Here is a 17,430-nt window from a genome sequence, read left to right as displayed (position 1 = left end):
ATATATTTCAAAGAATGGTTCTAAAGCATCATCTCACACCACACACCATCACAATTATTTGCAGCACATCTAAGAGTTCATTTAATAAAAATAAAAAAGTGATATGAAATGATTTGAATGTTGGGTCACATGGAGATAGTTGGGGGATCATCCACATTGAGCTTAATTAGGGACAATCATACAAGTAAATTTGGACACCACTGTTTTACCAAAAACCTTAAAGCATTAAGTTTATGGGTCCACCCACTTATAAGGTGTTCAAACCTTCACTTTTCTAAGTAATGTGAGACTTAACTCACCTCACACTTGTCACAACAATTTTCCCCTCAAGTGTAAGTCATTCAATTTTTTATACTCCCGCTCAAGCGAAAACTTTTTCATCTATGCACTTGCACCGCCGTTGACGTTACACTCAATGGCACAAGCCGCTTGACCATATTTGTTAGGAAGAATTTCTATACAAGGAGTTGGTCGAACCCTTCGTCGAACCATCGACTATGATACCATTGTTGGGTTACGAGCGGGCAGCCAGGTGGCCATCCTTATTGCGTTTAAGCAATTATATAAGTGAGTTAAGCACTACACTTTTACCCAAAATCTTAAGGTTTACCTCACACTTGCCATAACACAGAAATTGTGGCCAACATCGAAAAATAAATTGTTGAGGTTAAAGTTGATAGGAGTGTTTCTGTAAATATTTTGGCATTCAAGTTAATTGGTAAACGTCGAATGAGAAATTTTAACATTAGAATTGCATACCTTAAAATGTTAAGGGAGAAACCATTTATAGAGGAGGTGTTGTAGATGTTAGAGATTGAAGGGCGGCGGTTATGACACGGCGCTCCTTCAATATTGTGCGTTGGTGCTCTTAAATGCCATAGAGTTGTTATGATTCTTTAGGAATTCGAGACAAGTTATTGTAGGTCTCAAGATGGAGGGTTCTAGGAATGAGTCTGTTGAGCCTTCTATTGTATTTAGGGGTGGCAAAACGGGCCAGGTCCGCCGGGCCGACCCGTTTAACCCACCATTTTTGGCGGGCCGGGCTGAGATTTTCGGCTCGCTACCTTAAGGTGGCCCGCCCCCGCCTAACCCGCCTAAAAAACGGGGCGAGGTGGGGCGGGGTGGGTTAGCCCGCAGGCTTTTTAATTTTTTATATTTTTTTACTTTTACTGAAAATTGGGCTTAGAATGAGGAGCCCAAATTTCAATCCAGTAATATTTTTCTCTTATATAAAACTTCACGTTTCTTTTTCCTGCCAAAATTAGGGTTGTTTATTTCATTCATTCATTTCATCCGCCGTCGTGCTCCCTTTATGCTAGTATTTATCCTTTTATCTTATATCGTAATGAATTATTTATTAACTTAGTTGATGTTTCTGTTAGTTTAATTAAGAGTAATTGTAAGTGTTAGTTTAATTAACGGTAATGGTAAGGAATTACTTATTAACTTAATTAATGTTTCTGTTAGTTTAATTATCTCTATTCTTTGCTGTAATCTTCTCTCAACTCTTAATTATCCCTATTTTCTGTTAGTTTAAAAATAGGAGGTAAGAATTTTAAGAAATTGTGAAGTTATAATTCAACCTGCTTAACTTCACAATCTTCTCTCAATGCAATTTGCTAGTATTTTATTTTAACATCAACTAGGAGGTAAGAATTGTGAATTTATAATTCAAACTATTAAAAAAAAGTATTTGGCGGGCCGGCCCGCCAACCCGTCAACTCGCCAATAAACAGGCGGACTTGAGTTGTTGAACCCGAACGCCTAAGTTGCCCCGCCCTGCTTTTGGACGGACTTAAACGGGGCGGGCATGCCCACTTTGCCACCCCTAATTGTATTGGTCTTTATAATTCAGGATGGAGTTGGTGTAGTGAGCATGAACTTTGGCCTAATTCAAAACAAAAAGTATATAAAAAAAAGTGTGGGGACCAAACCAAACCACTAGAAAATGAGATTTCAAACATTTTTAATGAATTCCACTCTAATGTAATTATAAAAAATTCACCAAATTGATGTTATGATTTTTTTTATGTTTAATTATGTTAAAGTAAAATTAAATTATAAATTATAATTAATTTTACTTACATCGTATTGGGCATTTACAAAATTCTAGAAAAAAAGAGAAAGAAAAGGACAAACCACCATATTTGTCCACGGTTAATTCGTTGTTATATTATTCTCATAATGTATTAAAATTACAAATAGATCGACATATGTCTCTTTCATTAGTCGTTTAAGTCCTTGAATATGTTTTTAGTAGTTATTAAAACAGTTACATTTTAGAGACCAAATTTGCCAAAAAAAATTAAAAAATTCTTATTTTTTTTTCCTTTCAGATAATTATGATGCAATACAACCAACAACTAGATCATAGTTTTGATGATTGGTATGTGAGTGATGCCTCTTTGTACTATTTCCTCACATCAAATTTTGCCTTGCCAATCTTTTTCTTGTCCTCTTTTTGACATTCTAACAACATCAAATTGTTTAAGCAAATAATTTTAGACATTTTATTTCCACTATTGTTTATTCTTTTCAAGTCATTTTCTTGATCAGGAAATAAATTGGAATAAGGAAAGAATAGGACAAATAATCCTATGATAACAATATTGAAACAGATAGAGCACACAATAAGGGACCATACCCCATACAAAGCACCCTTTAATTAATTTTATATTGTATATATGAATCATGAATGGTTCAGTATCACAAGGTGTCAGTGACCCTTTGGGATTATTATGATGTGATACTTGAAACTATATAATATATTTGGTTGCTTAAAAATCAACAGAATCCAAATCCACATATATAGGGGACAATAGTACGGATTTTTGCAATTTATTGGCTCAATTTTATATAAGTCCATTGTTATGATAAAAACTTTGGGTTAAATATTCATAGACCTGATTATGACTTAAATTAGAGAGATTTCATAATCTATAGTAGTTAATTAGTTGATTTAATACTAGTATAATATCATACTTTCTAATATTGTTTCTCTAGCTAGGAATTAAGTATGATATGTTAACCAAAGTAGTAGTTGAATTTCATGTCACAATCATCATGATGATAACCTCCACCTTATTTTGATTCTTGGATTCTATAATGGTTTTTTTACTTTTGTGAATTATATGCTTAGGGACATGCATCCAATTGTGCAGCATAAGTGATTGCTTAATCCAAACGGAGGAATTTCAATCTTCTCTTTCCTTTAGCTCTATTCTTATTGTACATAATTTTCGGACTTGCATTCTCTACAGTAATATTTTTCACAATTTTCTACAGTAGTTGATCGGAGCCGTTGATCAATAATCAAACGGTTAAAATTATCTAAAAACTCTCCTATTCATCAATTTCAGATTGGACAGTACAGGTGAGTAACTACGTGATGCACCAAATCCATTTACATGATTTTCAACAACAAAAAATTATCTGTTGTTTTTGCAATTTTACTTTTTCCCCTTGATTAACATTTCCTTTTTTGTACCAAGAAAAAAAAACACTTCCTATTTTTTTTTTAATGTCTCTCATGAAAAAATTGATGCAAAACCAAGAATAATAGGATATAGGTTGGGAATTGCCTTGAAAACGTGGAAAAACAGCAAAAACTGCTGTTTTGGTGCCCGGGTGAAATTTCAGTAGAAATGGAGCTGACACTCTGTTTTCGTGCCTTAGGCGAAAAAACTGGTGCCTCAGGCGAAAATTTCGCACCAGGCGTGAAAATTGGTGCCTCAGGCGAAAATTGCTGCAGGATATTTAAAGGGTCACGTTTTCTGTTTTTTGACAACAAGTTTTGAGGGTTTCTTTCACCAAAACGGCGGCTAGGGTTAAGAGGGTTACTCTTTGTTCATCTCTAGGTTTTGGGTGTTGATTCTTTCATCTTGTAATCACTAATTATCATTGAAATCTCTTGGTCACGGGAAGAGATTTGGGAAAAAGCGTAGAATTAGGGTTGAAGTCTAATTTTTGCAATTCTTTTGTATTAAATCTCGTTGTAATCAAGCTTTTCATTGATAGTGGAACGGAGAGTGACTCTTTCCCCCAGAGTAGGTCGGTTTTGACTGAACTGAGTAAACAATTGCTTCGTGTTCTTTACAGTTTTATTGCTTATCTTTTGTTCGTGATTATTATTGCTATTTCCACGTTTTGATTGTTTATTCAATTTGCTCCATACATCAAGATTATTGGTATGATTCAATCCGAATTCACAACAAGATGCACTTAGCTTATGGAGCATAATATATTCGTCTTACGAGTAAATTTCGAACTCGCTACTTAAGATTTACAATATTTACAAAGTCCTCTTAAGCCAGACCTAATAACCATATAATATATATTAAGAGAAATGATGTTTTGACTTAGACTAGATATATTTATACGATTTTTAGATTTTAAATTGTTAATTTTTTTTCTCTCGTTTGCTAGGTTTTTCTCTTAATATCAATGTTCATAAATAGTGTGGAGATATGGTATCAGAAATTGTTTTTCTAAATAATACAACATAATATAATACATAGAGATTCAATATGATTAGCAAGATATAAATTTTGTACATATTGTGGTTAATATAAAATTATATATTAATAATATTAGAAAACATGTCGGCTTTGTGAAATCTTCTATGACAAATAAAATAAGCCATTACCTTTATCTTTTTTAGTTTAATAGTAATGAAGAAAAGAGAAAGAAAAGAACAACATGCACATCTCTTGCTCTGTTCAGTTACTCAATAAAGATTCTTCATCATTTTTGTACATCCAAGTACACATTGAAAACTATATATCCTTCTGACACATGAATATTCATTCATAAGTAATACTCCACATTAATCTACACACTCTTTTGCTTTCATTTTTACATGTGTCCTTGTTAAATCCAATTTCCACTATTTTTTTTATGGACATCCAATTTCCATTATATATTATATACCATGCAAATGAGATTTGCTGCAGTAAAACTTTCCACAATTTCACACAGTATTAATTTTAGACCGTCGAATCTGATATGTGATTTAGTCAGTAATCAATGACCAAGATTAAAATTGTATTATTTTACTATAGCGAATCTTACTATGTATGAAAAACCAATTTGTTAATGTCTAGTTGTTGTTGTGAGAACAAAAAAGTTCTTATAAGTTTTTGTGAAAAAATAAGAGAGAAACATAAAACTATGAAATAAATATTTTATTGACATTGATCTATAGGAGAATGACAGTTTTTTATTACAAAAGGGCATTCATAGAATTAACTCTATATAGTATAAATTAATAGCACCTACCACAGTACCAATGTTTTTTTTCTTCTTTGTGGATAATTGAAGCTACATGAAATGAATGTCCCTAACTTCAAAAAGAGTTAGTCCTATTAACATCACACAGGCCTAAAATCTGTCACTGCTCATTCTTACACAATAATAGTCACTGATGGTGATTGAGAGCTAGCTTTTTATGAGATGTTAAAATTACCCTTTGTTTTGTATAATTAAATTAAATTGATTAATATGATTATTCTTTGTCTTTCCATTCAAATGATGGGATTACCTCACTATATACTTGAAAGAGTTATTACTATTGTTTATTTGTTCTTTTCATTCTTTGTCCAATTAATATTCTTTTTAATAATATTTTAAGAAGAAATTTTTGAATTACTCTATCGTTATTATTCCATTTAATTTTGTACATCTTATTAGTGATCCTTTAGCTGTCATCAAAGATTGTTTAGGAATTTTTTTTTTTTGAAATAAGGAGATCTCTTTTATGGTAAGAAAACGTGAAAATTAATTAATAAAAAATTATATAATAAAACAAGATATACACAAAATAAGCAAAATAATTAGTGGGAAACAATTACAAATTTTATTGATTATATATGTCTAATTCATAAAAGCAAAATATTGGGACCACTTTTTTTGAAGGGTCATAATTTTGTATACCCATCATACATGCACTTAAATGGGACCCATTGCTTTTCTAATCCCTTCCTTTTTCTTTTTTGCAATGTCACTTCTACAATATGCTAAATTTACATATTCATAGTAAAAATATGGTAAATTTAAATATAAACATATAAGTGTAAGAAAAATAATAATTTCATATAAGTATTTCTAGAAAAATAATATAGACAAAAATAGATATATTTTTATCTTTGAAAGCATTAAAGTTGGTGTTATGGTAGTTGGTTCTGTTTTCCTTAGCAATTTAATTGCTTTATCTTCAAACCGGGGCATCCAACCACAAAAAATACACAAATAAGTTGAAATTAGAAAATAAAATTGGAAATTATGAAAACGACAAGAAGATATTTAATGTGAATTGAGCAATAGGATTCCTCCACCCTCTCATTATTCATCATCATCTTTTTTACTTCTTTATTATTAAAAAAAACAATTATTTAATTAAGCTTTGTAGAAGAAGACGTTTCCTCGTTTTTCAGCTGCTTATGACTTCTTACACACCACATTTACATTTTCACATTTTTCATATATAAATATGTATATAATATTTTTCTTAGCATAGACTATAGTTTTTTCTTCTTCATCTCTCTCTTTTTCTCTCTTTCTTTTTTCCCTCTCTCTCCCCCCCCAAAAAAAAGTACTATCATGTTGATCATAAGGGGGTTGTTTCTTGATTGAATCACATGATTTGAAAAGAGAGAGTCAAATCAAAATCGAAAGAAATTTTATCTATCTGTCTGTCTATCTATCTTTCGCATGTTTTGATCTATTCACAAGGTACTTCTCTTCGAAAAAATTCACATAAAGATAAAGATGTAATACATGAATATATTTCATTTCATTTTCACAAAATTTCAACACATACCCAGAATTTCAAATGTGAAAAAGATTTAATTTTTAGTCTATAAATGAATGGATAATGAGATGAAAAAAAATGGGTATCTTTTTAACTCTTTCTATTCAAATTTTCAGTTGAGGTGGAATTGAGTACAGAGCATAGTTTCCTCTTTGCATGTTGAAAGAAGAAAGTGATAGAATTTCAGACATAGATATATAGATCATACTATATATTTAACAAGGTGGGTTTAATTTAATTTTATGTTTCTATATTTATATATGATGTTTACTTACTCTTGTTTTGGTTGGTGAAACTTTTTTATGTGTGTGTGTTTTTGTGTCTATGTCTGAAAACAAAAATTCTGTTTTTCATTTTCTCATAGGTTTTGTGTCATTGTAATTGGAAATTGTGTGCAGAGATTGAGATAAAGAACCACGTGTACACTTCAATTCACATCACAATCTGCAGGTACTATACTAACATAGATAAAGAAATTTCTTCTTCTTATGCTTCTTTAATTCTTATTATAAAAAAAATAAAAATAAACTTGTTATTTTTTTACCCTTTTTTCTCTTCTTCTTTCACTCTTTTGTACTTGTCTTCACTCTTGTGAAGTCTCTTCCCTTTTTGTACCAATAAAAAAAAATCACTTCCCTTTGTAAAAAGCTTCCATGTGTTTTCTCATCATTCATTTCCTTTTTAAAGTCTCTATAGAGTCCACCTTTGTGGTTAAAAGAATTTTAACAAAGAAGAAAAAAATTTCATCTATAGCTTAATTTGGAAAATTGAAATTAATAAATTTATCTCATAATTCAATATTAAGTACTATGTTAAATATTATTTTATTTTTTTGTGAAAAAAAATTCAATATTGATCTACTTTGTAAAATTCATTGATTCATTTTCTTCTTTACTAGGAATTAATTAATACTCTTGTGTTGCAACAATAAAATCAGCTTCAATTATTGAGATTTTGATGGAAGGTTGATCCACAACTTACACACCAACCAGATTCACAAAGCTGAAAGGTACAAGTACAACAACTACCACATAGTGTTTTTTAGTGTTTTTTTTTTAATATCTATTTATAATATTGCTTAATTAATTACACTTTTTTTTATTGAAATAAATTTACATTTTCCCTTTTTTTTTTTTCAATATTATATATAAATTGGAATTCGAACTCCGACTTTTCTAATAATATTTTTAGTAGCTACTAAATTATCCTTGTGGGACAATTTACAATTTTTTTTTATCTAAGATGTGATTATGAATTTAGAAAATTAAACCAAATACTAACTATGTGTTAGTTTTTTTCAGAGTGAAGTAACAAAGCAAAAGAAAAAGAAAAAAAGGCAAAAAAAAAAAAAATGGCAACTTATTTTCATAATAATTCAGAAATTCAAGGTGGTTCTGCTGATGGCCTACAAACACTCATATTCATGAACCCATCAGGCTACATCAATTACTCCGACACGCCGCAACCGCCGCCACATGCCGGAAACCTTGTATTTCTAAATTCAGCAGCCACACTAGCCGGCAACGGCAACACCTCAATCCAACAACAACATAATCTATCTCACGCGCCACCACAATTTGTTGGGGTCCCGCTCTCGGCAGAACAATCAGTACAAGCTCATCACGACATCTCCGCCTTGCATGGGTTCCCACCGCGCATGCAGTACAATTTGTGGAACGCTGCTGACCCAAATTCGGCGGCGCGTGAGGCTACACGCGCTACACAGGGGCTGTCTTTAAGCTTACACGCACAAGGTTCGGGCGAGGATGCACGAGTTTCGGCTGGTGGGTCGTGTTCCTCTGCTTCAAACAACGGTGTTTCAGGGATTCAGAGTGTGTTGTTAAGTTCTAAGTATTTGAAAGCTACACAAGAATTACTTGATGAGGTTGTTAATGTTAATGGTGGAATTAAGGTTGAAAGTGTTAAGAAAAGTTTTGAGAAAAATAAGGTTGTTGGAGAATCTTCAACTGCTGTTAGTGGTGATGGTGGTTCTGTTGGTGGTGATGGAAGTGGAAAACGTAGCTCTGAATTATCAACTACAGAGAGACAAGAAGTTCAGATGAAGAAGGCAAAGTTAATTAACATGCTTGATGAGGTAATTTTTTTGTTAATGAAAATTTTTATGGTAAAATTCACTCAATCATAATTTTTAACTTAATTAAATTTATTGTAAAATAGACCCTGTGATGCATAGCTGCACATTGCAGGTAATATATAGGGACGAATGTTAACTTAGTACTTATCAAGTTGTCACTTTTTCATCTTAAAAATTAAAATTCTAACCACTACACTAGATAAAAGAAATTATCATAAAATAATCGAGAAATTTTCTATCTAAGCGAAGAGAGATGTTCACATTTAGTGTCACAACTATCTAAAGAGAACTAACTCCTACAGAGAATATATGTGGAAAACAAAAAATAATTATTTAGTGCAGCCAGAAATATTTACAATCAATTATTAAATAGTCAATCATATTATAGAGAAAAAGGATATACAATTTACTAAAAAACAATTAGTGATTACTTTAGTTAGTTAGTGTAAATAACATTTAATTCAACACTAAATAAAACAGAGGAAGCATATTTTTTGTAGCAACACTAATTTTTGTCACAAAAAATTAATGTACCACTAATTATATCTTGATTTGTAATTAATTAATTAATGTGATTTTGTTGATTATTTTGGTTTAAAGGTGGAACAAAGGTACAGACAATATCACAACCAGATGCAAATGGTGATATCCTCATTTGAACAAGTTGCAGGAATTGGCTCAGCAAGAACTTACACTGCACTTGCATTACAAACAATTTCAAAGCAATTTAGGTGTTTAAAAGATGCTATTACTGGCCAAATTAGAGCTGCAAATAAAAGCTTAGGAGAAGATGATAGCTTTGGTGGCAAAATTGAAGGGTCTAGACTTAAATATGTTGATCATCATTTAAGGCAACAAAGAGCTATTCAACAATTGGGAATGATGCATCATAATGCTTGGAGACCTCAAAGAGGATTGCCTGAAAGATCTGTTTCGGTTCTTCGTGCTTGGCTTTTCGAACACTTCCTTCATCCGTAAGTATTGGCTTAACTTTTTTCGAAGCTATTAGAAAAGGTTAAAATAGTAAATCAACATTTTAGTCTTGAAATTGTAAGAGTCGGTCATTTTAGTACCACAAATTTAAGAATCGGTTTTTTCTGTTCTTATTTGGATATGTACTCGTATATTCGTTGAGGTAGACAATTCTGATAGGTTAAAAAATAGTGTATATTAATTTTTCTATATTAATCACTATTTGTGACTTATCAGAATTATCCACCTCAGCGGTGTGCCGCTACCTATCAAAATAAGATGTTTACCAGAGAGTTCACTGATCGATTAATACTTCAAAATTGAAAACTATTATGGCATTTTATCAAATTTGAGCTGAAACAACATGAATTTGGTTTCAGTTATCCAAAGGATTCAGACAAACACATGCTGGCAAAACAAACAGGACTTACTAGGAGCCAGGTAAGCTTTTACTTCTACATAGTGTGGGTTTTTTGTTAAAGACAGAGTGCGCTAGCAACACATTCTCTAACACATTTTTTTAACAGGTTTCAAATTGGTTCATAAATGCTCGAGTTCGACTTTGGAAGCCAATGGTGGAAGAAATGTACACGGAAGAGATGAAGGAGCAAGAGATGAATGGTTCTGAGGATAACAAATCAAGCAAGCATATTGATGAAGACACTTCAATGAAATCAACAACTCCACAACAAGTTCCAACCTCAGAAACAGAATCGAAAAGTTTCAATTCGAAACAAGACATTCCTATAGTTTCAGTTTCAACACAATCAACTTCACCAATTGGTGTGAATGTTAGAAACAATAATTCCGGATTCAGCTTCACAGAACTTGATGGAATAACACAAGCAAGTCCAAAGAGAACAAGGAACCATGAAATCCTTCAATCACCAAATCATGTGAAATCAAATGAGACAAATAATAATAATGAACAAATTTCAATGAAATTTGGTGATGATAGACAAAGTAGAGATGGTTATTGTTTCATGGGAAATCAAACTAATTTCATCGCCGGTTTCGGTCAATATCCGATGGAAGAAATCGGTAGATTTGATGCTGAACAATTCACACCAAGGTTTTCAGGTAACAACAATGGTGTTTCACTCACTCTTGGTTTACCTCATTGTGACACATTATCAGGAACACATCAAAGTTTTATGCCAAACCAAAACATTCAACTAGGAAGAAGATTGGACATTAGTGAACAAAATGAGTTTGGTGATTCTTCAGCTGCATTTGAGAGTATGAACATGCAGAATCCAAAAAGATTTGCTGCACAATTATTGCCAGATTTTGTGGCCTAAATAAGACATTGAAGGGAAAATGGTGACAACATTGATTCTGTTTTTCTCTTGATTTCTTCAAATCTATGTGTTTACTTTTAAAAAAAAACGGGACATCCTCTTCGTACAATGGTTGTGATTAATCTCTCGAGTATGGTAGGACCACATTGATTAATGTTGTTGCATTACCAGGGCTAGATTCTAATTGAGGATCTCTAGTTAAACTTGAAGAGACATGAATCATCTTGTTCAGACGCTCCTAGGTATGTCTATCATTACTTTGGGAGTAGTGAAGTATTGTAGTGTATAAAGAAAGAAGGAATTTTAATATTATAGTATAGGTTTATACCCTGCATAGAACCACTTGAGTTCTTAGATAGCATAGGGATTTGAAAGTATATGGTTGAGGTTGTATATTATTTTTGTAACTTTTGGTAATGGGATAGATGGGTTTATATCATAAAGTTTCAATTGGTAAAGATACCAATATATCTTTGATTGAAAAAGTATATGTTTTATGGTATTCTTTTTTTTTGAAAATACTCCATTGAAGAATGTTAAATCAATCGGTCCCCGTGAGCATAATTCGGTTGGTAGAAACATTGCATGTATTATGCAGGGATCAAAGTTCGAACTTTGATATTCCCACTTATTCATTTTAAGAAGTGAAATTCTAGATATTAAGCTACTTGACAAAAAAAATGTTAACCAAATTAATTGCCACAACATAAGTGAGGATAGTCAAATTTTGAAATTATAAAATAATCTAGAAAAATATGACCATATAGTTGTTGCATGGATGTTAAAATTGCAACCATGATTTTAAAAATAAATTGTGCTGATTAAAAATTTGTTGTTGGGAAGATGTTGCAACAATAGTTGCACAAAGATGTTGATGACGAATGCACTTAGACAAGTTCAAAGCGTGTTTATACACACTAATATAAGGATTCCATTCGCCGCACCAATTAATGCATATTGAATTCGATTGAGATGAATAACGAATCTCTATTTGTGGTCATTTAAGAGTCAAACTCTTATAACTTTATCAAGCAGTCCAATTTTAATCTCATATAAATAGATTATATCATAATGCACCTATTATATGCATTCCAACAAATTCATACTAAATATCCACTGCAAGGGTTTGGAATTCAAAGTAATTTTGAGGAAATGAGAGTAGCTTTCCACTGCAAGAGAACTTTGTAGAACCTAAGTTCTCCTTAGAAATTCAACAACAATTGGATACCGATATCCCTTTGGAAAGAGTTACTTCAAATTGTCATGATGAGCACAAATCCAGCAAAGAAGAAGAAAAGCCCAAACTTCAAGTGACAAAGCATAGTAAGAAAAATCTGAGCAATGGCAAAGGTGAATAACATGTTCACCGCAACATTGGTAGCTTAACCTGCAGGCCGAACCTCAAGAGGACATATTTCACTAGGCACTAACCATCCCAACGGACCCCATGACCAGGCAAATGCCGCGACATACATACATATAAAGAACAAGAGAAAATTTGGTTCATTTTTTGTAAATGAGCCTTCTCCGCTAACTCCAAACTTGATAGCAATTATGCTTCCGACAACAATCTATAACAAATGGTTATAACGTTTATATTAGTCATGCTTGTAAAATTTCTTAGCACAAGTGGTATGTGTATAATTATTTTGCAACATTTTCTTAGCTCCTTCTTTTTGGCCCCTCTCAATCATAGAGTTTGGTGTGTCACCTAAGAAAAAAGATCCTATACACAACATGATTGCAGGAACCGCTCCAATACCCAAAGAAACTCTCCATCCACTATCAAGATTGGCAGTCCAATAGTTGATAAGGTTTGCACCTAGGATTCCAATTGTGATCATCATTTGAAAGCCTATGTTGAGTGCGCCTCTAATCTTTGCTGGAGCCATTTCAGATAAATACACCGGAAATGCTGTTTAGGAGTAATAAAAAAACAAAATTAATTGCAATTAGTATTGAAATATTTATGACATTGTATGCATCAAAACATTAATGCAGAAGAATGATATCAATTCATATACCTGATTACAATATCCTACACCAAAACCCAGCAAAACCATTTAGCAATGCACCAACAAGAAAAAACAAGCCACCGGCAAACATTGAGGCCTTGCGTCCAAACATTCTTGTAGTCGTGGAAGCAAAGAAAGAAGCTATTAGTGCTGCAAGATACAAGGAAGACGGGAACAGTGTAAGAAGCTCATTGTCAAATTTACAATATTGGCTCTCATCCCCAGATTCATCTTTCATTTGCTTGTAAACGCCAGGAACGAATTTCACCATCAGAAATGGCCGCCACCAGACATGTGATCAACACGAATGTTGTCACCCTCCCGCCTCCCCTCGTATTGCCTTCTATTTGTTGAAGCAACTAAAGCTCCACCAACCATACCTGAAACTCGTGTATCTTAAAGTTTATGTATGTCTACGATATACAATTGTGCTCACGTTTTTTTTTACATGTTAGATGTTAAACATTGTTTCCATTTTATATCTTAATTATTTGTATCCTTGTAATTTTCTAAGCTGGCAGCATTCTTTTGTTGGATTTGTTGTCAATACACTATTATAAGGATTTGTGATAAGATTTGATTCTTACAATAAATCATCAAACTTAACGATAGGATAAACCACTTTAAATAAATCTCTAATGATACTCTAGTAATCTATTTAAGGTAAAATGTGAAAAGTAAAGAGGAAGTTAGTTTAATCCCATTTTGTTACGAAAACAATTTCTTAAGAAATTATTTTAAATATCTTAAGGTTAAATAATTTTTATAAATATCGAACTTTAATTTTTTCATTATATTTGTATAAATTAATAATAAAAATGACTTTTAAATTTATTAACTAACTTGATGTATTTGATCTATAATATAAATTAAATAGATCAATTATTCAATAACGTAAGTTTGCTTATATGTTAGAGGGAATACTAGAGAAGTCTTGGATGATCACAGTGAATTGGATACATTATTTGAGCACACACGGATATATTATTTGAGCGCACGCAAAAAAAAACATATTATTTAATTATTTTAAATATATATTTGTTTTATTTAAAAATACAAAAATACATATTTAATCATTTAATACATATTTTAAAAATATAAATATTTAATTATTTTAAATATATATATATATATATATATTCAACTACATTTACCTTTGCATCAAATTCAATGCAAGTCATACGTTGTTCAACATAATTTCGTCAGTAATAAGTGTGACTCTCACATATTTGTTCAATTTGATTTCCCCTCTTCGTACGATTATTTTGTTGTCATGTCTTTGGGCGGTGTAATTTGTTGTTCCGTCTTTGTACGGTGATCATTTGTTTCAGGTTGAATGATTAATTCCGATCAAGTGCAAATCCATTCAATATCGATTTTTGTGTCATCAACGCTATAGATCTAGAGGCATAGACATTCCAAACACTTCAATATAGTCATATTCGTTATGCAATTTGCCGTTTTATGCTATTAACATGGATGTTGTGAGTTTGTTTGCAAATTCATCCTTTTTATTTTTAGCGAATTTGAATTTGTATTGCATCGATGTACTATATCAATTTGAATGAATGAACATCGTTTATGTTTATATATATATATATATATATATATATATATATATATATATATATATATATATATATATAATTTAATTTATTTCTCTTTTTACATATTCTTCAAGTATGTAAGTGTATCCAACAAATAGTATGTCAAAATACTTGTGAATAATCAAGTATTTTTAATGAGATTTACTTTTGTCATTTTACTGGTTACTCGCGTGCCCTATGCGTTTTTTATTTTACCTTTTCGCTACTTAAGTAGTGGACTTTGTAAGGATGAGAAATTTTGAGAAAAAACACCGTACATTAAAATTCATTTTTATAACATCCGCTACTTAATTAATTGACGTTATAAATGTAGAATCCGCTATTTAAGCAACAAACGGAGGTATTTTTGTAAATTTGTAGGGCACGCAAGAAATACAGTAGGATGACAAACGTAATTCTCATTTTCAATTGGTATTAGGGTTTCAAAGTCCAACAATTTCACAAACAGACAAGATGGTGGACTTAGATTTAGAATGAAAATATGAAGAATAGAATATATTCAAACAGTTGTACCAAAAAAAAAGAATATATTCAAACAATGTTTTCTCTCTAGGCCTCCCATGGGCCATATATATCTTTTATATCCCAAATATTCCAATTTTGCTCTTGCTAAAAACTTCGGTGCGCAGAAATCGAAGTTTTTTCTAGTTTAAATTCAGGGAAAATTCGGTTAACAGAAACCAATTTTTTTTCGTAGCAACCAAATTTTTAATGAAGGGCAAAAAAATAAAATTCAGGGGAAAAGAACCAGGAGGACCTAAAGAGAAAACATCTATTCAAACAGCTGACATTAAATTATGGGCCATACAAAGGTTTTATAATAAAATCATTGATCCAGTTAGCACGGCACTTCAAATAAATCCAAATATGAAGAGGTCATCACTATCCACACCTTCGATTTTTCGTTGTGGAATTTTTATTTTTTATTTTTGTCAAATTTTTCGTTGTGGAATTAATAATCTTTATTTTTGTCTTATGAAGTATTCTTTTCTTTTTTTTTTTCTCATAAAGTTTTTTTTAAGTAATTTGGTGGTTAAAATTTTACTATTTAAAATCTCGTGAGGTTAGTCGGTTGGTAGGGATATCTTATTTTATATGCAAGGGTGGGAGTTCGGACCCTAGACATTCCACTTATCCATCTTAAGGGTATAATTTCTAGCTAGTAGGCTATCTGACAATTTATTTATTTTTATTTTTTTTTACTTTTTAAGATAAATAAGTTTTGAACTCCAATCCTTACATATTATATACAATGTCGATGCAAACTAAATTATGTTCACGGTGTTAGAATCAGAGATATACAAATACCAAAAAGAAAGAGACGGCTAGAGTTTCAATAAAATATCATTGTATTGCTTAACATTACAAAAAAGTTACTAGAGAATATATAATAAAACCTAATGGACTCTAAACTAACAAGCCCAATAACATAGACTATTATTTTATTATCTAACACCTACTCTCAAACTCATTATGCATCAACAAGAAGCATCATGAGTTTGTCAAACAAAATACGAAAAACATCTATCAAATAAAATAAACTTCTAACACTACCCCTAAAGCTGAAGCTTACTAAGCTTTAAGCTTGTTACAAATTAACCCCAAAAATAAATCAAACTAATTAAGATCACGACCAACGGAGAGCAGCAATTCACAGTCAACAGAGAGAGAAGAGCAGCCAAAAGTGCATCCAAACAGAAGAATCAGCCAATAGATAGAGATGCAATCAAACAGTGCAATCAATCAAAAGAAGTGCAATGCAATCAGAAAAGAAGTGCAATAGGGGGAGAAGTGCAATACAATCAGAAGAAATACAATAGGGAGAAGTGCAATACAATCAGAAGTGCAATAGGGAGAAGTGCAATGCAATTAGAAGAGAAGTGCAATAGGAGGGAGAAATACAATGCAATCAGAAGAAGTGCAATACAATCAGAAGAAGTGCAATAGGGAGAAGTGCAATGCAATCAGAAGAAGTGCAATAGGGGAGAAATATACAATCAGAAGAGAAGCGCAATAAGGAGATGTGTCATGCAAACAGAAGAAAAGTGCAATAGAAAGAAGTGCAATGCAACCAGAAGAAGAATTAATAAGGACTCAATTAGACAAATTGGACCAACAAATCCAAACAAAGAAGCACCGATCATCAAACAAACACCACACTACACCAAAATTCAAGAAGGAACCAATACTAACAATCTGCGGATGAACCAAACAAATTACTATAAAAAATAAAAATATTTCCTTTATTTTATTTTAATATGCCAAACGTGTAAACTTGGACACAATCATATTTATATCAATAGAACTTCACCAAATCTTCAAGTGCTTGGACGTAAAGCTTTGATTCTGAAACAGACCAACCAGTCTAATATTCTCATCCATGGAAAACCAATATCGATAATATTTTGCAAGGCTTGAAAAAGCAACAATCAGAAGACAAACAAAGATGCGAACATACCACATAGCTACTTGCGAGTTGCGATGGCAGACCAAAGAATCAATTCAAGTACCCTTATATGCTATCTCCTTTTCTTTCTTTTTTTTCTTAAGCGGCGGAAGCACAAAATTCAACCAATCCTTCAAAACATAAATCGAACAAATTCCCTACCATTGGGAACTTAACATCGGAACA

The 17,430-nt window shown here is 31.8% G+C and overlaps 1 protein-coding gene and 1 pseudogene across 12 annotated transcripts; one reads left to right on the top strand and one right to left on the bottom strand.

Moving 5' to 3' along the window:
• The first annotated feature begins 6,334 nt into the window (after positions 1 to 6,334).
• On the top strand, positions 6,335 to 11,661 carry LOC123917880 (BEL1-like homeodomain protein 1). Of its 12 annotated transcripts, none has more exons than XM_045969768.1 (8): positions 6,335 to 6,729; positions 6,925 to 7,031; positions 7,207 to 7,258; positions 7,707 to 7,817; positions 8,110 to 8,903; positions 9,504 to 9,877; positions 10,256 to 10,316; positions 10,403 to 11,661. In XM_045969768.1, the coding sequence occupies exons 5-8, from the start codon at positions 8,160 to 8,162 to the stop codon at positions 11,174 to 11,176; spliced, it is 1,953 nt and encodes a 650-aa protein (XP_045825724.1). In that variant the 5' UTR covers positions 6,335 to 6,729; positions 6,925 to 7,031; positions 7,207 to 7,258; positions 7,707 to 7,817; positions 8,110 to 8,159; the 3' UTR covers positions 11,177 to 11,661. The 12 variants fall into 12 exon arrangements, with proteins under 12 accessions (XP_045825724.1, XP_045825761.1, XP_045825719.1 ...); XM_045969805.1 differs by having other exon boundaries at positions 6,336 to 6,729; positions 7,173 to 7,258; positions 7,746 to 7,817; XM_045969763.1 differs by having other exon boundaries at positions 6,336 to 6,729; positions 7,173 to 7,258.
• Positions 11,662 to 12,551: 890 nt separating this feature from the next.
• Positions 12,552 to 13,462, bottom strand: LOC123903000 (annotated as a pseudogene).
• Between the last annotated feature and the right edge of the window lie 3,968 nt (positions 13,463 to 17,430).

The sequence above is a fragment of the Trifolium pratense genome, linkage group LG1 (assembly GCF_020283565.1).
Source record: "Trifolium pratense cultivar HEN17-A07 linkage group LG1, ARS_RC_1.1, whole genome shotgun sequence".
NCBI classification, from domain to species: Eukaryota; Viridiplantae; Streptophyta; class Magnoliopsida; order Fabales; family Fabaceae; genus Trifolium; species Trifolium pratense.
The sequence above is the reverse complement of the archived record's forward strand: the minus strand, read 5'-3'. Positions and strand labels throughout refer to the sequence as shown.

Coding starts and splice junctions, on each gene's coding strand:
- LOC123917880 (XM_045969768.1), top strand. CDS start 8,160: ATGGCAACTTATTTTCATAATAATTCAGAAATTCAAGGTGGTTCTGCT. Junction 8,904..9,503: donor TAATTAACATGCTTGATGAG/GTAATTTTTTTG, acceptor TTTGGTTTAAAG/GTGGAACAAAGGTACAGACA. Junction 9,878..10,255: donor TTCGAACACTTCCTTCATCC/GTAAGTATTGGC, acceptor ATTTGGTTTCAG/TTATCCAAAGGATTCAGACA.